Source organism: Capricornis sumatraensis, chromosome 6 (genome assembly GCF_032405125.1).
Source record: "Capricornis sumatraensis isolate serow.1 chromosome 6, serow.2, whole genome shotgun sequence".
Lineage (NCBI taxonomy): Eukaryota > Metazoa > Chordata > Mammalia > Artiodactyla > Bovidae > Capricornis > Capricornis sumatraensis.
This window is the reverse complement of record NC_091074.1, coordinates 46,870,078-46,892,002: the sequence shown is the minus strand read 5'-3', so window position 1 is coordinate 46,892,002 and position 21,925 is coordinate 46,870,078. Positions and strand designations below refer to the sequence as shown.

Here is a 21,925-nt window from a genome sequence, read left to right as displayed (position 1 = left end):
GTTCAACAGAAGTGTCGGTGTCAAAACCAGAATTAAACTCACTTTACTTCCAAAGTTAAGATATCTTCAGTGCAGTAAGTCATATATTAACTTTCAGAGTCCAGAATACCAAGGGGGCTATTTCTAAAACATTTTTCCTCTTAATTTAATGCAGAGCAAAACTACTACTTAGTAAAAAGTCTCTCTGAACACCAAAGAGTATAAACATGGGCATAATGTAAGACTATCTTCAGGTACTATTCAAATTCTGTTATTTCTGTTAAAAGCCTAATTCTTCCTTCATTTAATTGGAATTTTCTCTACTTTAAAGCAAACATCATCATAACTTATTGAATGTTTGTTAATTCTGTGTCTTAAAATTACGGTTCTTAACTTATTTTGGGTCCATGCTCCTCTGCTGACCTAATAAAAAGTTTTGTACCCTTTCCCTAGATAAAATGTAGGCACCAGTCCACACTACCACACACACTTTTGCATACATTACGGGGTAGGGATGGTTTAGAACTCTAATTTTAAAATATTATAAAGGCTTGGAACTCAAACTTAACTATAAAAGAAAAACATAAAATTTAAAAAACAAAAGACTATGAGGTCAACTAGTACATCACTTTGCCTGATATAGTGCAGAGCAAAGCTATGAGAGCTAACCTAGATCTCTTTTCATTGTTCCCCCAAATCAAATAAGGAACATAAGGAATACCATTATTATCCACAGCTGATTTATGATGTAAGATCATACAAATAGGCTTAAATGCATAAAAGTGACAGGAACAGAATCTTGGATCTTTAATTTCAAGCTTTTTAAAATTCTGGTATTATTTAACACATTAGCCCTATGTAACAGGAATTACTCAGAGTATTTTAATTCTAATTTAGAGATTGATCTGTGTAATATTCTATGGTAAACATGTGACTTTCAAGGTCTCTCCATTCTTTTTTCAAAGGAATAGAAATGCAAACACCAATATCATGTGTCCCCACCCCTTCCCCAACACTATCCCTCACTTGTTACCACTTCTTCAAGCTGTATGTATTTCACAGGAACACGACTATATGAAATCTGCTTCTTAATTCTTTCCTACCATCCCTTCATTCTGCCTAAAGGTTGACAAGTGTAAAAGAATAATTTAAAAAAAATACTTCAATGAAAGAAATATTAAATTCTGAGGTGAAATCAATCATGAAACATTGTTACTATATCCTGAAGTATCAGTCCTGAAACTTTATTTTGCATAAAAATCATTTAGGAGTTTATTAAAAATGTAGCTTCCTTATCCCCACCCTAAGATACTGGGTTAACAGATTTAAGTATGCTATTCTGGGGCCAAGGTCTCTGCCTTTAACACAATTCAAACTATGGTTATTTAGGAAACATTGAGAGGCATAGCCCCAAAACCTTTTAAAATGACCAGTACAACTTATAGCTTCCTACTACTTAATTTTTAATAAAAATTTATAGAAGTCAATAGCAACAAGCCAAGCAGAAAAAGTCCCTGCCTGCATAGATTTTATATTCTAGTGAGACAGGAGAAAAAGATATATAATTAAATCATATTATATATTACGTTTCAATAAATGCTCTGAAGGAAGACAAAGAAGGTTAAGAAAGGATAGAGACTGACCAGACAGAGGGAAAATTTGCATATAAGGTAGCAACAAAGTAGAAAGTGAGGAAGACAGAAAATGAGCTTATCTGTGGGAAGAGTCAAATTTAAACCTGCTTTTCCTCAAGCACAAGTATTTGAAGATAGATATAAAATATGTTTTATATGTTCTATTTTGTTTACTGATTATATTTTAATATTTTTATCTTCCAATTTTAGTAACTGATATGTTAAAAATTGGGCTCGTGGGTGAACATGGAAACAGTTCACATTTATGTCTATGGGGAAACGATTCTATGTAATGTAAGTTTTTGAGATGATCTGCTTCTTTCCTTAGCGCCAAATGAAATGGATTTGTCCTTATTTTATGAAGACACAAGAACAGACCCTGAATTCGCTAGGAATTCTATTTTTAGCAGAATCTTGGTGTACCTTACTGCATTTGTTAAGTAAGGTACCACTGAAATTGAAAACAAGTTTAAGAACATAAAACGTGAAATGCTGCAGGGAAAGTAATTCCAATATTCTACTTGCATGCACATTTTGTAAGAGAGATTTTCTTTCTAATCTCAACCATAAAAAACTGAAAATATACATACATCATTACCATAAAGGTCAATGTACTAGGCTAGTATAAATTGTAGAACTGAAACAAAACTATTTACCTTTAAAGCTTTTGCAAACTTAAACTGTAGTAATTATAAACCGGCATGTTACCATTTGAAAGAAACCTTATGTCTAGCAGATGAGACATATCTGAAGGATATGTCCTTCAAACATATCTGAAGGAAAAAGGGGGATATCTTTTGGAAAGAGAAGCTCTCCAAAACACTTCATGTGCTAAATAGTCAGTTCAAAGACTTTATGCAATTTTATCTTGGCATAGTTTTTTTCACTGATTCTAACTTAAGGGCAAAGTTTTTTTCACTGATTCTAACTTAGAAGGCTTAAACTTCCACAAAAGAGCAATATTAGTAAAGTAGTACTTACAAGGTAGAACAAGAGGTAAATAGTTTTACCTTAAACTAGTTTATCTCAATTTGTATTCTCATCTTTTTTTCTCTTTTAGAGGGATGCCTAGAGAGAAATGAACAAGCTTGAATTTCCAGATATACTACCATTGAAGAGATATAAAACAAGCTATCAGAAGAGTTATTTTTGTCTGAAGGTACATTCATCATTTGCAGCCATGAAATTAAAAGATGCTTACTCCTTGGAAGGAAACTTATGACCAACCTAGATAGCATATTCAAAAGCAGAGACATTACTTTATCAACAAACATCCGTCTAGTCAAGGCTATGGTTTTTCCAGTAGTCATGTATGGATGTTAGAATTGAACTATAAAGAAAGCTGAGCGCCGAAGAATTGATGCTTTTGAACTGTGGTGTTGGAGAAGACTCTTGAGAGTCCCTTGGACTGCAAGTAGATCCAACCAGTCCATCCTAAAGGAGATCAGTCCTGGGTGTTCATTGGAAGGACTGATGTTGAAGCTGAAACTCCAATACTTTGGCCACCTGATGCAAAGAGCTGACTCATTTGAAAAGACCCTGATTTGAGGGCAGGAGGAGAAGGGGACGACAGAGGATGAGATGGTTGGACCGACTCGATGGACATGGGTTTGGATGAACTCTGGGAGTTGGTGATGGACAGGGAGGCCTGGCGTGCTGTGGTTCATGGGGTCACAAAGAGCTGGACATGACTGAGTGACTGGACTGAACTGAACTGAACATTCAGATGGCTCTACTCAAAACCTTTAAATATGAAAGCTTGAAATGAGTTCTTAATACTAGCTATTTCAAGCATTTCAAACCATACCTACAAAATCTGAAGATTTTATATTTTGAATGATATTATAAAAAGTAACAACAATAACACATGATCAGGGTTTCCCAGGTGGTGCTAGTGGTAAAATAACCTGCCTGCCAGTGCAGGAGACCTAAGAGACACAGGTTTGATCCCTGGGTCTGGAAGATCTCCTGGTTGAGGGCATGGCAACCCACTCCAATATTCTTGCCTGGCGAATTCCATGGACAGAGGAGCCTGGCAGGCAGCAGTCCAGGGGATTGCAGAATTAGACATGACTGAAGCAACTAAGCATGCATGCATATATTGTAAAAAAAATAAAAAATACAAAGTGGATGGGAAAATTAATCACCCACAGTTACACCACCCACTTACAGCATCTAACATGACTGTACTGTCTTACAACTTTGATAATACATATTTTTAACCCAATTCTTTCTCAAAGTTGTAGATTCTAATTTCCTTTAAATATAATCTTTTACTAACTAAAACAGAAAATCTGACATATAGAAAAATTTAAAAGTAAAATGAATAACCACTATTAACACTTTATTGGTTTTCATAAGTTTTTTTTCCCAAAGTGTATATATTTAATATCTTGATTTTAAGCACAATTAATTGTGGAACATTCACTGGTCCCCAGTGGAAGATGATGTAACAAAGAGCTTGGTTATAAGATAATACCACCACTGGGGTTTATTAGTGCTTCCCATTAAAAAAGAAGAACAACCTCTTCAAGTAATTTAAAATACATTTTAAAGATTCATATTATTGTGGAAGCTCCCTGGAAATGAAAACAGCTATTATTTGTTCTCTACTCTTGTGGAGAGAACCTAGAGATCATCTGAGGGCTAAAACACAAATACAAAAAGAACATAATCTTCTCTCCAAAAATGTGATTTCTTTTCCTTGCTCTAATTTTTTTCTTAGAAATAAAAATAATTACAAGGGCACAAATACAATGAGAAACAAACTTTGAGGCAAAACACCTTACAGTCTATTAGGGCTTTTTTTTTTTTTACTGTATTAGATTTAAATCATTTTCAAATGAAACAAAATCTCCTAAAATACTAAAGCCTGTAACTTTACTATATTCCAACTGATACTTTTTATTTATTCCACAATGTTTTTTTTTGTTTTTTTGGTGCGCAGGCTTATTAGCTGCTTCATGGCATGTGGGATCTTCCTGGACCAGTGACTAAACTTGTGTTATCTTGCGTTGGCAGGCAGATTCTTTACCACTGAGACACCAGGGAAGCCCTTATTTACTCCAGAATAAACTTTTCAGCTTTATTAACTGCCTTTTCTCAATTAAGCATTTCAACTTTTAATATACATTATACACACTTTAATCATATTTTTCTAATCTTTCCAAATTGAAGACAAATCCTTACACAAGGTTCTGTCTTGGATCCCCTTGTATTTTTACTAGACTCTATCCTGGGCCTTCCCTCCTATTTCTTCAACCATTCTCCTTTTGCAGGTTAATTCCTAATTAAACACCTCTAATCTAGCACCAGCCACTCTGCTGGGCTCCATATTCAGCCTTCTAATAATTCTCAGCTGCCTATCTTCAAATGCATGCCTCCTTCCACATTCCCTCAGCATCACCACCACTTGGGCTCAAATTTATTCTATTTTGGACATCATCCTCTCCATCACACCCACATCCAGTAGCTTGCTACTGTACTACTTTTACTTGCAGAATTTACTCTTATAGCTTTATCTGCCTATTTATTTCTACTGCTTATTATTTTTTGATGGTATTAACTCAAGAGCCTTTTAATAGGGTTCCTTCATTCTCTCTTCTTCCATTTTAGCCCTCAAACCTCAAAATAATAGTACAATCATGTCACTCCCTTAGCTAAAAATTGTGATGAACCCACACTGCCTACATTATAAATTCCTTAGCAAGCAATCAAGGCCCTCCGTAATTACTGTTGCTGTTGTTCAGTCGCTAAGTCGTGTCTGCCTCTTTGTGACCCCATGGACTGCAGCACACCAGGCTTCCCTGTCCTTCACTATCTCCCTGAGTTTGCTCAAATTCTTGCCCACTGAGTCCGTGATACTATCTAACTATCTCACCCTCTGTCACCCCCCTCTCCTTTTGCCATCAATCTTTCCCAGCATCAGGGTCTTTTTGAACGAATCCTCCATAATTAGTCCCAGCTTATCTTTCTAGACTTATCTGCCACTACAAGATCTCATCATTCTAACCAACCACTGGATATAAACCACTCCTCTGCAATATGCCCTCTCCTGCCTCCATACATGTAATTGTTTGTTTACTTACCACCTTGAAGTTAGGGATAAAGTCATGTTTATCATTGTAACCACAAAGCTTCACAAACTACCCATCATAGGATAGGTCAAATAATTGTCTCATGAACTCTTAAACTTCACCTATCAATAGACTACTCACCTTTCAAAATTATGACCTCTAAAACAAAATCTAATGAAGTAGTTTTTTCAATCCCAGCTTTCCCACCTCCTTCCAGTAGTTGATCCCTCCCCTGTACTTTCATAAAACTCTATAATAAAGCTCATCACAGTAGTCCTCAAAGAATGCACCCTTAGAATATATAGTTAATCCTTGAACAAAAGATGTTTTAACTGCTTGAGTCCACTTAAACACAGGTCTTTTTCAACAGTAAATACTACAGCACTACACAGTCCTCAGTTGGATTCAGCTGGTTGAATCTGCAGTTTCAGAACCCCAGATAGGAAAGAACCAAGTACATGCATTTGAATTGTGATGTTGGAGAAGACTCTTGAGAATCCCTTGGACTGCAAGGAGATCAAATCAATCAATCCTAAAGGAAATCAACTCTGAATACTCATTGGAAGGACTGATGCTGAAGCTGAAGCTCCAATACTATAGCCACCTGATGAGAAGAGCTGACTCATTGGAAAACACCCTGATGCTGAGAAAGATTGAGGGCAGGAGGAAAAGGGGACGACAGAGGAAGAGATGGTGGCATGGCATCATTGACTCAATGAACATCAGTTTGAGCAAACTTCGGAAGATGGTGAAGGACAGGGAAGCCTGCCGTGCTGCAATCCATAGGGTCCCAAAGAGTCAGATACGACTGAGCAACAGAACAATGAAATATATGGAGGGTCTATGCAGTGTAACGGAGAAGGCAATGGCACCCCACTCCAGTACTCGTGCCTGGAAAATCCCATGGATGGAAAAGCCTGGTAGGCTGCAGTCCATGGGGTCACTGACGGTCGGACACGACTGAGCGACTTCACTTTGACTTTTCACTTTCGTGCATTGGAGAAGGAAATGGCAACCCACTCCAGTGTTCTTGCCTGGAGAATCCCAGGGACGGGGGAGCCTGGTGGGCTGCCGTCTATGGGGTTGCACACAGTCGGACATGACTGAAGTGACTTAGCAGCAGCATGCAGGGTAAAGTTAGATGCAGATTTTAAACTGCATCAAAACCAACATATACCACCAAAAATCCAAAAATGATTATGTTTGCCCAGTTTGTAGGGAGAAAAATCTGAGGAGCTAGGCAGAATCTCATCATTAAGGGTTTCCTTCCATAATTTCTTTTAAACCTTTTTTATCCCCTAGCAAAAAATCATACAACTAAATATATCGATATCTCAGGATGCACTGTAAACAGTCCCATGACTTCCAGGTGTTTTGACAATGGATCAAGTCTGAAAATCAGTTTCAACATATTTTAACCCTTTACCATAACTGTATGTAAACCTCTTGGGCCAAGAACTGTCCCTTAAGTCACAGAACAAAGCAGGAGCTCAAAAAACATTTTGTTAGTTGAAATCCTTCCTCCATCCTTTCATCACTGCACTTAAAACATTTTCTGAATCTTCTTAAATAGCACTTTTTTTAAAGAATGGCAACTATAAAAAATAGAATTGCATGGCGTATCAAGCACTAACATTCTATAATTCTGAACAAGAAGTAAATCCAGATTCTATTAGCAAAGGTACTCAATTTTTAAAGATTTACATAAAAAAGATAGAATTACACATTCCACTGGGAGTTGAACTACTAGGGAATAAGAAACACCTTGTTAAAATCCCCAGTTAATTTCTGGGTTTTGATCTGAGTTGAGAATAAGCAAGCCAACAAATTTCAAATTTAACTAAGGAGATTAAAATCAGTGTACAAAATCCATATGTAGTTCAGTTACTACTTGTACTTGGAAACCGGTTTTTAAATTTCTGAAGCTTCATAATGATGATTTTGTATTTTCACGTCCAACTAAAAAGCAATTACAAAACTAAGTAATCTTTACCTATATTTAAGAAAGCCTTTTTTTAAAATAACCCCTTATATGTGCCTCTCTTTAACAGCAACTTAACTCAGAAATCAACAAAGATATATCATGTTCAAGCTTATTTTCACCAAAATATTATTTTAAATGGCCAAAACTAAAACTTCAAGTTCAGCTCTGTTGGGGTCACGGGTGATGCCTATTCTGTAATTACAACTTATTAAAACTACATAGCAATATTCTTAAAGCTTTCAAAAATATGTTTAAATTTAAAAGCATTCAAAAATATAATTTAAAATTCAGAAGAGGCAAAAATTCTTATTAGGCATAATTTCTATTAAGTATTTTCTATTCCTTTCCACTTATTCGATGATTTTCTCCCTGTTCCTTAATGCTAATTGCTATTTCCCTCCTGGGTGTGTGGGCGTGTTCAGTTAAATCCCATTCTCTGTGACCCCATGGACTGTAGCCCACCAGGCTCCTCTATCCATTGGATTTTCCAGGCAAGAACACTGGAGTGGGTTGCCATTTCCTACTCCAGAGGATCTTCCCAGCCCAGGGACTGAACCATATCTCTGGCGTCTCCTGCACTGGCAGGTGGATTCTTTACCACTAGCACCACCTGGGAAGCCCTCAGTTGCCTCAAATACATGAATGAGATCCTTTCTAAAATATGTAACTGTGAGATTAGATATGCTACTCTTAGTCATAGTTCTATCACAAATATTATATATATAAAACATTGTTATATATTACTAATATAATTACATATGATTAAATGTCATTTGTAGATCATATACATGTAGTGTTATCAGAAACACAAGACGCAAACCAAAAAACTTAGAAATGTTAACAGGATAAAATAAAAATAAAATATACTAAAGTTGTAATATTTTCTTCCTTCTCCCCAGTTGATCATCCCGCGTACCTGCTGAAAAGCAGACACTACCCTGGAGACCATACTGTAGCCATAGGAAGTACCTGTAGTTCCCAGAAACACCTTGCTATCCCATGCCTTGCATTCATTGTAGTTCAATATTCTGGAATGTCTCTCTCAAACCCTCTAAGAAAATCCAGAAGCAATCTTCAATTTGTTTAAGAAATAGTTCAAGTATAAACTTCTCTATACCTTTTAACTCCATTATATTGTAGAATCATCAATCTTTTTAAGTGTCTTTTCCCCTACTCAACTATATACCACTTAAAAGAGTAGAAAACCTCTTTTGATATCTGAATGTCTAGTTCAGACAGATACACATTTGTGCAATCAATACTTTCAAAGAACAGATGAAAACACTGAGATTCAAGTTATACAATCTGCCCAAGGTACATGCCACTGGACTGCTCTGCAATAATGCGACACCCTCTCTATCTGATGTACCTCATTTCTTGCTCAGTAATATATGAAGCAGCTGTAAAATTCTCCTTAAATTTGAAAATAAGGGTTAATTCAGTATCTTACAAATACATATGAAAAGACAAAAGAGAACAAATTTAATATGTAAGTGTTTTTTATTACTAAAATATGATATACCACTTATTTAGAAATAAGGTATCTGAATTATCTATTTGCTGAAAATCATACTCATGCGGACAGTCTATAGAGTATTGTTCTGGAACATCTATATATCCTAACTGCATACCAAACAGTTATAATCTATGCTTTTCTTGAAGTGGTGCCCATTCAAAGCATTTATTTAGTAATGACTTGGATTTTAGACTAGTACAGAAAAAGAAATGATTTCCTAGATCTACAACTGTGGTTTGTTGAACCTATTATTTACAAAATGTTTGTACATATCAAATACAAAAAAAGTGAGGGACTCAAAAAGCCTTAATTATCTCTTTGAGATCATCATATTACTATTTACTACTAAACTGCAAGAATTTTATCTCTCCTGGACTAAGAACGTCAGAAATACATTATTATGTTTATAAACAAAAGAATGTTTTAAGTATGGGCGCTATTAGATCATATGGTAATACAGTATTTTGAACTTTAGTCATTAGGAATGATTCAAAACATTCAGAAATTAACATTTATGTAAAAGAGAACTGGTCTCCCTGCTATTTTGCAGGACTTACATACGCAAAGGTTCTGAAAACACCTATATTCAAACCTATTTGCAACTTCTTAGCACTTTTCATGCAATCATTATCCAGCCTCATTCTAAATCCCTGTTTCTAATCTGCAAAACTAGATAAACTCTATGGCTTCTTCCACATCTAAAATCTTGCGACATCAACTTGGAATATATTTTACTACTTAAAAATAATGTGAATGGACTGTTTCTCATGTGAGTCATAACTATAAAACACCGTGAAGACAAGGGTAACAAACACACCACACAAATAAAATGCCACTAAATAAAGTATTAAAAGTAATATACAAATTTGTGAATTATTCTATTACCAAATAATTCAGTATTAAGAAAAGATTCAAGAAGAGGTTCCTTAGTTTAAACAGAGCCGCCCTAATGAGTCGAGCACTAAGTAACCATTGTTTTCAGTAAAAGAAGTCACTGGTAGCCTTGAAAACAGCATAATTGGAAGCCAGCAACAGTTAAGATTATTTTAAAATTACAATTATAAATCAAGGACAGAAAAGTTAACACAACTTTTCAGGAGCTTTTGGATAAAAGCACTGGCACACGTCCCAGTTTCAGATATGAGAGTATTCATTTTATTCAACTACCACTACTAGTATCATAATAGTTAAAACTTATCTTGAGCTAACTATATGGGACTGGCACATTCGACTTTACATTTATTAATGCATTTAAGAAACAGCAACCCCATTAACTAGGTACTGTCATTATCCTCATTTTATAGATGAGGAAACTGAGGCCAAAAAGGTAGAGTGACTTGCAAGTTCACTTCCACTAGTAAAGAAAGGGTCAAACAACTGGATCACTTCAACCACAATTTCCAGCAACTTTCAATTACTTTTTTATTCCTGACGAATTTCCGCTAGAGAAATTCAACTGGCTCCTATCAATCACAGAATTATAAATTAATGTTTATTTTGGTAGCCTCCTGTGTTACATTATCACTTATTACAAAGGAAAAATAATTGAGTAGATATACGGGTGGAGTATACCTAGAGTGTGAGGAGGGCATGGGCAACCCACTCCAGTATTCTTGCCTGGAGAATCCCCATGGACAGAGGACCAGGCGGGGTACAGTCAATGGGGTCTTAAAGAGTCGGACACGACTGAGCACACCCACCCACCTAGAGTGTACCGAGAGCATACACACACCTACTCACCCTCCCACCCACGTAGAGCCACCTGACCTCCCTATGACTTCTGGGAGAATAAACACCAACACCCTAAGCGTATTAAAATTTTTGTGTTGATACAAAAATTCAGTCCTCTCAGAGGAAGCTGAGAGAAAAAACCAAGAATATGCCATAGTAACTGTTAACCATTTAATAACACTATACACTCCGATGACCGAGCTGAGTAGTAAAACGATATAACCTTAAGTTTGAAACCACCTTTTACACGAGCCAACATAAATTTCTAATGATATTTCATTTCAAAAACGTTTAAAATTTTCTTGCCAAAATTGTCTAATAAAAGTTGCAAGGCCATCTTCCATCCCACTAAAACTTTTCCTCTCCCTACTCCTATAATTCTTCCTACGAGCACCTTTTCACTTCCACAAACTTTACCTGCTCTTCAGCGCTCGGTTCCCGGCTTTCTCCTCGGGTTCTTTTCCGTCTGGGCGTGGGGTTCTTTCGGCCCACACCCACCACACCCCTGCGGGCCCCCGCCCAGCACTGCTCCTCCTCCCGGGTTCTGACTCAGCACCTATCAGCGACGCCCCCCGGCCCCTGGCCCAACCCATCCTCGGACACGTGCGAGGGTGTGTTTGTGTCAGTCCATCAGTCCCGCCGGGAACTGGGCTCACTCACCGAGAAAGAAGCGCCAACTTCTGCTCCAGCATCATCTCCAGCTTCTGGGCCTGTTTGGAGATCCAGTGGTCTACTCCATGCTGGCGGTAGCACGTCTCCAGCATCAACCTGAAGTCCGCCACGAACTCGGTGATGCCCCCGTACTGGCCGCTGGCGAACTTCTTCTCCATCTTCAGCAGACACATGCCCTGACCCGGCTGCTGCGGGAGGGCGCGACTGCCCCGGGCTCCGCCGCGCGGCCCCTCGGCCGCCTCTTCTTCCCTCGTGGCAACGCCCCCCAAGGGCTGGAGGAATGGGGCGGTGAGGCCTCGGTGCTTCTCCTGCAGGAACTCGCCCAGGATGCGGTAGCCCTGCTGCAGCTCGTAGGTCAGCTCCTGCTCCTTGCAGCCACCGCCCCCGACCACCATCTCCTCCTCCTCTTCGTCTTCGTCCGCGTCCTCCCTAGAGGAGGCACTCCTTCGGGCCGGCCGTGAGGCCGGGGCCGCTGCCACCAACTCGTCGTCGTCCTCTTCCTCGGCCGCCGCTGGCGGCCGCTCCTCTTCTCCGACCGGCTTCATCTCCCCCGGCTTCCCGGGCACGCTCATGCCTCCGGCAGGCCCAGCTTGGGCGGTGGGCAGGGGCCGCTCGAGGCGCCGGGGCACGCGTGAGCGCGGACCGCTTCCTCAGGGCTCAGGGACGCCGCGCAGCCTCAGCCGCATCGGGCCTTGCTCTTCTCAGCCGCCGGCTCGGCTCGGTGCGCGCGGGGGTCTCGAGCTTGCCGCCGGCGGGGCGGGGTTACATGGGGCGCGGGGGAGGGGGGAGAGAAGAGGAGAGCCTAGGTGCCCTCCTCTCCCCTCCCCCCGGCGGCGGCGCGCGCGCACGGCCCTAGCCTGCCTCACCCCTCCGCGCCCCGCCCGGCCGCTCTTAACCCGCCAGGCCTGGCTTGGCCTCCGCGCCCCACCCCCTCCCGGGCCGGCTTGAAGGCAGGGAGGGGGCGAGGAGAAAAGTGGGCTTCTTCTCTAGCCTTCCCGGAGGGCGCCGAGACGCTGGGCCACCACGGCTCGGGCTCCTCCTCCTCTCCCTCACACTCCCTCCCGCCCCTCTCTACCTGCGGGGGACCCAGGCAGGAGGAGGTGGCGCGCGGACGGGGCCTGGCGACAACTGTCAGTTAGAAGCCCTACTGGGCGGGGGGAAGAGGAGGGGCCGGGAGAGAAGGGGGAGGGCACTCAGCGCCCCCCCCCAACCCCCCCGCCCCGGCTCTCCAGGTTGGGGCGAGCTGTGGAAAGAAGCAAAGAAAGAGGCACCGTCGCCGTCGACGGTGAGCATGCGTAGTAGAACACTACCACCCCCACTTCACGTACCGCTACGTGAAAGCCAGGACTTCGTCTCAGCTTCAGGCCCTGAGGCCTGGTAGGTTGCGCGGAGCGATGATGTCATCAGCTTGTAGCCAACTGGAAGGGGCGGAGTGAAGAGAGAAGCAAAGCGGCCGCTGGGCTTTGCTCGCCACCTCCTGAGTGGGAGGCTGAAAGGGTTTTAGAAGTGGGCTGTGCTAAAAGGGTATTTGTTCCGCGAGACCCCTGTTAGCAATAAAAGCTAAAATTAGTCCTGCAGGCGCTTGCTAGACAAGTTTCGTTGATGGAAAGTGAATTGTAAGTAGACATAGAATGTAAATCCTATCCTATTGTAAAAAGTTTCCCTTTGCACACTCCCATCCTCCACCCCCGTGACTGCTAGTTTTTCAACGTAGAATTGGAATTTTGTAAAGTTTAGAAAGGTTCAAGGACTTGATCAATTGGAACAAATGTTCACATGCAAAAGAAAAAGAGATGATGTGTAGAACTCGAATTTCTAAAACTCCTGTCCCCGTCTTAACATCAGTTCCTATTTTGGAAGTTAATCCCATGTTTTCCGTTAAAGTGAAAAGACATCCCCACCTTCTCAATTTTTGACATCTGGCATCTGGTCCCATCACTTCATGGGAAATAGATGGGGAAACAGTGGAAACAGTGGCAGACTTTGGCTCCAAAATCACTGCAGATGGTGACTGCAGCCATGAAATTAAAAGACGCTTACTCCTTGGAAGAAAAGTTTTGACCAACCTAGATTGTATATTCAAAAGCAGAGACATTACTTTGCCGACTAAGGTCCGTCTAGTCAAGGCTATGGTTTTTCCTGTGGTCATGTATGGATGTGAGAGTTGGACTGTGAAGAGAAGGCTGAGCGCCGAAGAATTGATGCTTTTGAACTGTGGTGTTGGAGAAGACTCTTGAGGGTCCCTTGGACTTCAAGGAGAGCCAACGAGTCCATTCTGAAGGAGATCAACCCTGGGATTTCTTTGGAAGGAATGATGCTAAAGCTGAAGCTCCAGTACTTTGGCCACCTCATGCGAAGAGTTGACTCATTGGAAAAGACTGTGATGCTGGGAGAGATTGGGGGCAGGAGGAGAAGGGGACGACAGAGGATGAGATGGCTGGATGACATCACTGACTCGATGGACGTCAGTCTGAGTGAACTCCGGGAGATGGTGATGGACAGGGAGGCCTGGCGTGCTGCGATTCATGGGGTCGCAAAGAGTTGGACACGACTGAGACTGAACTGAACTGAACTGAACTGAACTGAAGAAGAGTCATGGAAGGGAATGGAACCTCATTTAAAGTCCTTGGGACTTAGTCTTCAAATATTTCAAATTAAAAATGAGTAGAAAGTAACTAACCATTCCTTAATGCAGATAATACTATTTTCTCAGGTTCTTTTTCAAAGATGCACATATTCCTTTTTCTGCTCTTGCTTGAAACGTCAAATTACTTTCAAAATTTTAGAAAGTAAACATTTTAAAAGTAAAGATGTGTAACAAAGTGATTGTGATATATTGACTCTTAAGTCTGTTTTACTTCCCATCAATGTGGACCTTTAAAGCTCTGATAAAATTCGAAACTAAAAAGCTTTTTCTTTTTTCTTGCGGGTTGGGAGGTGTCTAGTATGTTAGATAGTCTTAGGTAAGAGTTAAATGGGGACACTTTTAAGGTTTTAGGGTATTGACAACCCCCCACACATAAACACACACCCATCATCTAGTTTATCTAGATCTCCTCTTACCTCATCAGACATTTGTAATTTATTAGGCATTTACAGCATTCTCTCTCCTTAGCCCATGAGTGAAAGTCGCTTAGCTGTGTGGACTCTTTGGGACCCTATGGACTATACAGTCCATGGAATTCTCCAGGCCACAATATTGGAGTGCGTATCCTTTCCCTTCTTCCCAACCAAGGAATCGAACTCAGGTCTACAGATGTACCTTAAATCAGGAACAAAGACAGACCAGTCTTACTTCAGGGACTGGCAACCAAAAATGTGTCTGACTGGACATCTTTCCTTTCCTTTGTGAAAGCCTAAGAATCTGGAGCCATCCCATCAGATATCACCTCCTTCTCTTTAGCCACCAACCATATTTCATGACTCTCAGATAATATTAGCTTACATTTATTGAACCCTGTGCCACTGATCACTTTATATTCATTACCTTCTTTAATTCTCACAATTAGCTAGGCCTTATGCTTATTTCACTGATGGAAAACTGTTTAGGTTAAAAAAGCAGCTTGCCAAAATTCAAATCTAGGTTTGTCTTCAAAATTCTCCAGGTGCCTAATTCCAAGTCATATGGTAGGTTTTCCAATTTTTCATGCACAAGAATATATGGAATTGGTAGAAATGTTTACCAAAAGCTTCTTAAATAAAGAATATTAATAGACACCTGGATGAGTAGCAGGAAAGTTAGCTACATGTCACTGAGAGGCCAATTAACTTCAATCTTAACTATTACGAAAGTAGAATCAGGTCCTTGAACTTTTAAAAAATATAGATAAATGAGAAGAAAAACTGCCTTTCAATCCCACCATCTGTAGAAAACCTCTATTAATACTTTGTGGTGGGGTTTTTCTATTTATTCATCTATACTTTTAAATTTAATCTTATTAAAATAATGACTATACCCCAACCAATGTCCTTTTCTTTCTTTCCCCTCATTAACAATAAATAACTACAGGGAATGTATAGGAATTGCATATTTAAAATCTCAATTTCGTATCTCTGTCCACAGTGGCCTAGATGGCCTGGTCATGAACTGGTAGGAGGGGAAACAGGGAGATTTTAATATAAAAGGAATTCCAGACCATAAAAAAGAACACAGAGGAGGTACAAACACCAACAGCAGTAACAGCTACCATTTATTAAGCACTTACTAGGTCTTAAATACTCACTAAATACATACACAGTACTCATAACAGCCCAAGGAAATCCATTACAGATTTATTTGTTCTTAAATTTTGGATCAATAATTTGCTGAGTAGAAAGCTTTTTTTTTCTGCCCTACAAAAAGCCTGAGATTAAAGACCAACATTGTAATTATTATAAGTTACCCCAAATTTATAGAACTGCTTTCTTAGAATTCACACTTACTGCTACATGACTGGTCATCTCAAAGCTGTTTTCTTTTTCACGTTTAAAGATTAATTTTGCTTCCCTTTCATGATCACAATTGAACTCTCTTTAATGCTACTAAACAACTGAGTTTCTTCAAAATAGAAATCTATTTAAGCCTCATTTTGAATCAGGGCTTCTCTTGTTGAACTGCTTTGCAGGGAAAAATGGCTTACATACACAATGCAATATTCTGCTCAAACACGTAACAGTGATTGACTCCCACAAATAATCATTTACTCTTTGTCAAATACTGTATTACAGTATGTTATATGCTACCAATGTTAGATGTACCAGGATACCCTTTACAGTAACTGTGGTCCTTAAGAGTCCTGGATAAGTTAAAATAGGCAGACTGATCTGGCTAAGATTTTAAAGTTCTCTTAACTATCAGCTGGACACCTTGGGAAGCAGAATATGGATATGTCTCAGCCTCAGGAGGACATTATTAAAAAGTTCTTATGTATTATGGAGAAAACTCCCCACATCCACTGCAGTATCTCAAAACTTTTCCAATACCAGCATCCTCCCATTACTATGAAATCTAGGAGTATCATAAAGGAGGAATAAGCCTGCCACTATCTTCTTCACTCACAATTCCAAAGAGTTTGTCCTGGAAGTTCTTCTATCCCATCTTTGTGCACTCTTAACATCTTGTGTTAGGCAGCAGGACACCCTGACACCAAGCACATTGCTTGCCCAGCATCAGGAATTTAGACAAATAGCAACAATGTACATACTTCACATCAAATAGAGGAAAGGTGACAAACATTTTAAGACAACAGAAGCACAGGTTATCACCAAGGTCTGTATTTGATAAAACATGCAAGGTAAACAGAGGCTATAACACTGACTAATCATGGAGAAACACTGGGAAGGAATATAAACTGCTTAGCAGGAAGAGAACAGCTCTCTCAATCATAATGGAATCCACTCACAACACTTACTTGGAGTTACTTTTATGGGGGATGATATTCAAGTAATATTAAAGTGCTTCAAGCAAAATTTAGCAATTCCTGTAAGGCTTCCTGCTGCTCATCATCAAGATGGGAAATGCATTCCAACCATAATTCTTCAGAAGTCTGTACCTGACGTACAACATTAGCTAGGCGTTTGGCACAAGGATCTTCATAGTTAATAGTCTCGTTAATTTTTCCTTCTGCAATTATACTAATTATTTTTGGAAGATTGGAATTATTTGGACCAAGTACAACTGGGTGGTTACTTTCAATTAAGTCACAGAGAAAACTCAAAGTCTGAATAGCTTCCTCTTTATCCTCATGCAGCGGAAGCCATGACAACCAGTGTGGAAGAACTTCATCTACATTTACACAGTTAGGCTTAAACCTCAAAATCTTCCCTACTGCTGAGATACAGTTCTCTGTAGCAATGACATTTTTTTTGGTTTTGGAATTTGCACACTTAATAACTTTTACCAGCAGCGGAACAGCTTCTGAACATAAAGAACGATAATCATCTCCACCAAACTGTGCCATAACACCCAGGCCATAAGCAGCAGCTTGCCTGACTTCAGGGTTGTTGTCACGCATATTTAGTAGCATTGGCCACCGAAAATATTCAACATATTTAAATGAAGTTGGACTGCAGTGCTCTATGATATCATCAAATATGCACAATCCCCACTGTCTGTCTGGCCATGGCCTATTAGAACAAATTAGATTTACAATTAATGGAAGTAGCTGTTCAAACCACGGTAAAATCTTTTCCTTGTAAGTACTAAATAATGAGTGCAAAATATCTGATACTTTGGTCAGAATATAAACATCACATTCATCCTCATCTTGCAGAGACATTTCAACCTGTTGATCATAGTTTTCTTCCTGTCTTTTGACCTGTCTTAGTTCTTGGTTTTTAAAGTGCCCTTCAAGTTTTGCTTTCAGTATTTCTCCCAGTTCTTCCAAGTGTTCATCATTAAGGCACCCATCTCCCATTACTTCAATGGATTTTGCAAAAGAATTCATTATTTCTGAGAGTACATCTGTATCAGGTTCGGTCCCAATAGCCTTGATTAAGGGATCACATATGAATTGCCACATCTGTGCAAGATACTCTGGCCCCCGAATTCTTGCACATTCCAGGAGAAAAGGCAAGGACTCTGCAGCTGCCACTCGAACATTGTCATGGAAATAAAATTTCAGTAAAGGAACCATCAGTTTTACAACTTGTTCTGTATAGTCCATAAATCCTTCTCTTAACTCCTTAGCATAATAAACCAACATCTGGCAAGCAGTTGCTTTTGCTTCAAGTCCTGAAGTTTTAATTCCAAAACTTTGCTGGTCTCCAAGATTTACAAATTGCCATCCATCATCATCACTCATATTCTCCACATCTTGTGTGTCTAAGAGAGCAACATCAGGTTTAGCTGAAGCAGTCTTAATAAGAGGCTCAATAACCAGTGGAAGGTACTGTTGAAAATCACTTCCAAGAATTTTACACATTCTAGCCCATGCTGAAACCATGTAAGAGGTCTGAGGGTCATCATCTTCCATATTATTTAAGTCCGATTGTGTCTTCAACAATAACTGCATCACATTTGATGCATCTTGCATAAATTTTTCCTTACCAACAGCAAGACCAACATGGCTAATGCATTCAATAGTCTTTCCTTTCAGAAGTTTGAGTTCCTTTTGAACAGCAAGTTCAACAGTATGCTTTAGTGAGGGCATAAATATATCATAGTATGGTACAAATTTTTCTTCTATTGTATCTGCAACTGAGGCAATGGTTGTCACAAGCTGTTCTAAGGCCAACTTAGTTCCATTGCGAATCAACTCTTGAAGTTTAATCACCAAGATGGAATGTAGATTTCTTACCATACTATCCAAATATAGAACCAGCAATGATTTGGGACAGTCTTCAATAAAAATAATAAGCGCAGAAGCTGCATGTGACTGTACACGCTGATTACCTTGATTTTCCATAGTACGCAACAGAGCTGCAATCACAGTTTCATGGAATTTCTTTTGGAAGTTAGGTGCAAAATCTGTAGCCATCTGTCCAAGTGTAGTACAGGCTGCAGCCCTCACCCTTGGATGAGGATCCTGAAGAAAAAGCAAAACAGAGTTAACTGTTTCATCTAAAATTGATTCCATTTGCTGATGGCATCCTTCTCCAATAGCAGATAAGGCCATTAATCCAGCATGTCGGTATTTCCAGTCAGGGCTCTGCAGCATCTGCATGATATGCTCCTTAGTCATTGGTAAAACAAGTTTTCCACCGAGCCCACAAGCCAGTCTGTCTAATGCACTCTCAGCAGCAACTGCATTGCTGTCAAAATCATCTTCTTCCATTTCATCAGCATTTACCCAGTCCTCGTCATCTTGTAGATCAACCATCATTGCTAATATATGAGGAACTGCCTGTGCAATAATATTTGTATGTTTTTTCAACATTGGGGTGGCAGTTTCAGACAAGGTCACTATTACTTCAAGTGCCAGCTGGCGTTGCAGATTACTAAGTCTAGAGTCTCCACATAACTTTAGACTCAGTTGCAGAGTATCTTCTAAATAAGGACCCAAATATTTAGGTACAGTATCTGCAATCTCGACAAGGGACTCTAGCACTGAATCATCATCCTGGTAGCATGAATCATTCACAGCCTGTAAGATTCCAGGAAGCAAGTCTGCAAAGTCTTTGAAAAGACCAATATTATTCTCATTAGCAAGTACAAATGCAGCTGCAGCTCTAGCAGATAATGTCCTGATTGCTGGATGTTCTTGATCTTGAATACACTGGTCCAACAACCTTTTGATGATATCCAAATCGTGCCGCTCCTGGTTCCCAAAAATCCCCGGAAAGTGCCAGAAAACGTGAAGTGCAACTTCCCATAGAACCACATTTTTAGAGTAGATTGAATCAACAAGGAACTTCAGACCTTCAGGCCAGTGGTTAGTGCCATCCTCATCTATCAAATTCCTGGCCAGGACTGCAAAAATGTCACAAAGTTTTTTCCTCATACTAGCATGTGTTTCTAACTTAACAGCCAGTATCAGTTCAATCTTGACGTCCCTCTGAACATCAGAAGGCAAATTTGGATAGACTTCCTCAAACCCAGAGGACAAAAGCCGTCGTAGCAGGGCGGCAGCCATTTGTCTCACCTCATAACCTGCTCTTCTATTTCTGACGGCATCTAAGAGGAATGTAGTCTTACACAGACCTGGGATATTTTCATAGATTTCCTCTGCCTGCCGCCGCACCATACAGCTTGGATTGATCAGGTTCTTCAGAAGCTGGTAAAACTCTTGCTTTCCCGACACAGTCGCCGGTACTCCGGCAGACCCGGACGCCGCCATCGCGTTCTGTCAAAGCAACCGCGACGGGGAAGGAGGGCGGGGGTCTGCGTCCCGGAGCAGTGACATCAGCGAGGCGCCGGCGCGGAGGGGCGGGGCGGGGCGGGGCGGGGCGGGGCCACTTCTTCCCCTGCCATGGCTCGTCTTGGTCCGGTCTTTGGGAGGCCTGGAGTCCGGTGGCGCGGGACTCGTGGGGTCGTGGTGGGAGCGAGGGTCGCTCTCCATCTGATTTCCAATAAAATGAAAATGCATCTATAGAGAGGAAAAAATAAAAGTATGATAATGACTATTAGAATGGGATTATGGGTTTTTTCGTCTTTTATTTCTAAACTATATCTACGGTTGTTACAATGATAATTTTAAAACAGCGTACGCCTTGAAAATCTAAGTGAAAGAAGACAATCACGAAAGGCTACATGTTTTATGATTCCCTTTATGTGAAAGGTCTAAAATGGAAAATCCATACAGAAAGTAGATTAGTGTTTGGCAATGGCTGAGGGGAAGAGAGAATAGAGAATAACTGCTGTCAGGAAAATTCTTTCTGGGTGATGAAAATGTGAAATTGATAGTGGAGATAGCTGCACGACTCTGTGATTATACTCAAACCATTGAATTGTACAATTTAGTTTGGTGAATTGTATTGCATGTGGATAATACCTCAATAAAGCTTTTTCTCAAATAAGTACAATAAAAGATAAAGACAATGATTAGCACCCCACTATTACATCTAATGCAGTAGAGCAGAGGTGCTCAGATTCAGGTGTGTGTCGGAATCACTTGCTCTGTGGATTATAATAAAGAATGAGAAAGGTATTTGAGTAATGTATGATGAAAAGTAACATGGGTTAGTAAGATTAGAATCCTGGTCTTGTCTCAAAATTGATTTGAATCCCTGGTCTTGTCACTCAAGTTTTTTTTTTTTTTTGCAAACTTAAAATGTTTTTACAGTTTTCCTTTCCGTAGAGAGCAGCTGAGGTTATTCTAAGAAATAAATGCCCCTGAGGCTAAATATTGTTCTTTAATTCAGGAAGGGTTGCTTCCCTGGAATTACCAGGTGCATTAATTACACGGGGTAGGCGGTAAATAATCCACCTGCCAGTGCAGGGGGCACAATTTTGATCTCTGGTCCTAGAAGATGCCACATGCTGTGGAGCAACTAAGGCCTTGTGCTACAACTATTGAGCTGTGCTCTGCTGCTGCTAGGTCGCTTCAATCGTGTCCGGCTCTGTGCGATCCCATAGACGGCAGCCCACCAGGCTCCGCCGTCCCTGGGATTCTCCAGGCAAGAACACTGGAGTGGGTTGCCATTTCTTTCTCCAATGCATGAAAGTGAAAACTGAAAGTGAAGTTGCTCAGTCGTGTCCGACTCTTAGCGACTTCATGGACTGCAGCCTACCAGGCTCCTCCATCCATGGGATTTTCCAAGCAAGAGTACTGGAGTGGAGTGCCATTGTCTTCTAGAGCCTGGTAAATAGGAACTGCAACTACTGAGCCCACAAATCCAACTACTGAAGCCTGTGTGTCTAGAGCCTAGTGCTCTGCAACAAGATAAGCCAGTTCAATAAGAAGCCTGCCCACTG

At 40.4% G+C, this 21,925-nt stretch overlaps 2 protein-coding genes across 4 annotated transcripts in view; both read right to left on the bottom strand.

The window, feature by feature from the left end:
* BRD10 (bromodomain containing 10) overlaps nt 1–12,164 on the bottom strand; it is a 107,702-nt gene extending 95,538 nt beyond the window's left edge. Inside the window, exon 1 of the mRNA XM_068974240.1 lies at nt 11,581–12,164. Within this exon, the coding sequence (XP_068830341.1) occupies nt 11,581–12,164 (584 nt within the window). The remainder of the gene's footprint in view (nt 1–11,580) is intronic.
* A 3,651-nt stretch (nt 12,165–15,815) lies between these two features.
* On the bottom strand, nt 15,816–20,348 carry RANBP6 (RAN binding protein 6). Of its 3 annotated transcripts, none has more exons than XM_068974177.1 (2): nt 20,154–20,348; nt 15,816–19,097 (listed from the first exon to the last, which is right to left on the bottom strand). In XM_068974177.1, the coding sequence occupies exons 1-2, from the start codon at nt 20,346–20,348 to the stop codon at nt 17,031–17,033; spliced, it is 2,262 nt and encodes a 753-aa protein (XP_068830278.1). In that variant the 3' UTR covers nt 15,816–17,030. The 3 variants fall into 3 exon arrangements, with proteins under 3 accessions (XP_068830278.1, XP_068830277.1, XP_068830279.1); XM_068974178.1 differs by having other exon boundaries at nt 19,027–19,097; nt 20,213–20,348; XM_068974176.1 differs by having other exon boundaries at nt 15,816–20,348.
* Between the last annotated feature and the right edge of the window lie 1,577 nt (nt 20,349–21,925).

Bases quoted from the DNA above. Each gene is read 5' to 3' on its own strand.
- RANBP6 (XM_068974176.1), bottom strand. From the start codon at position 20,348: ATGGCGGCGTCCGGGTCTGCCGGAGTACCGGCGACTGTGTCGGGAAAG.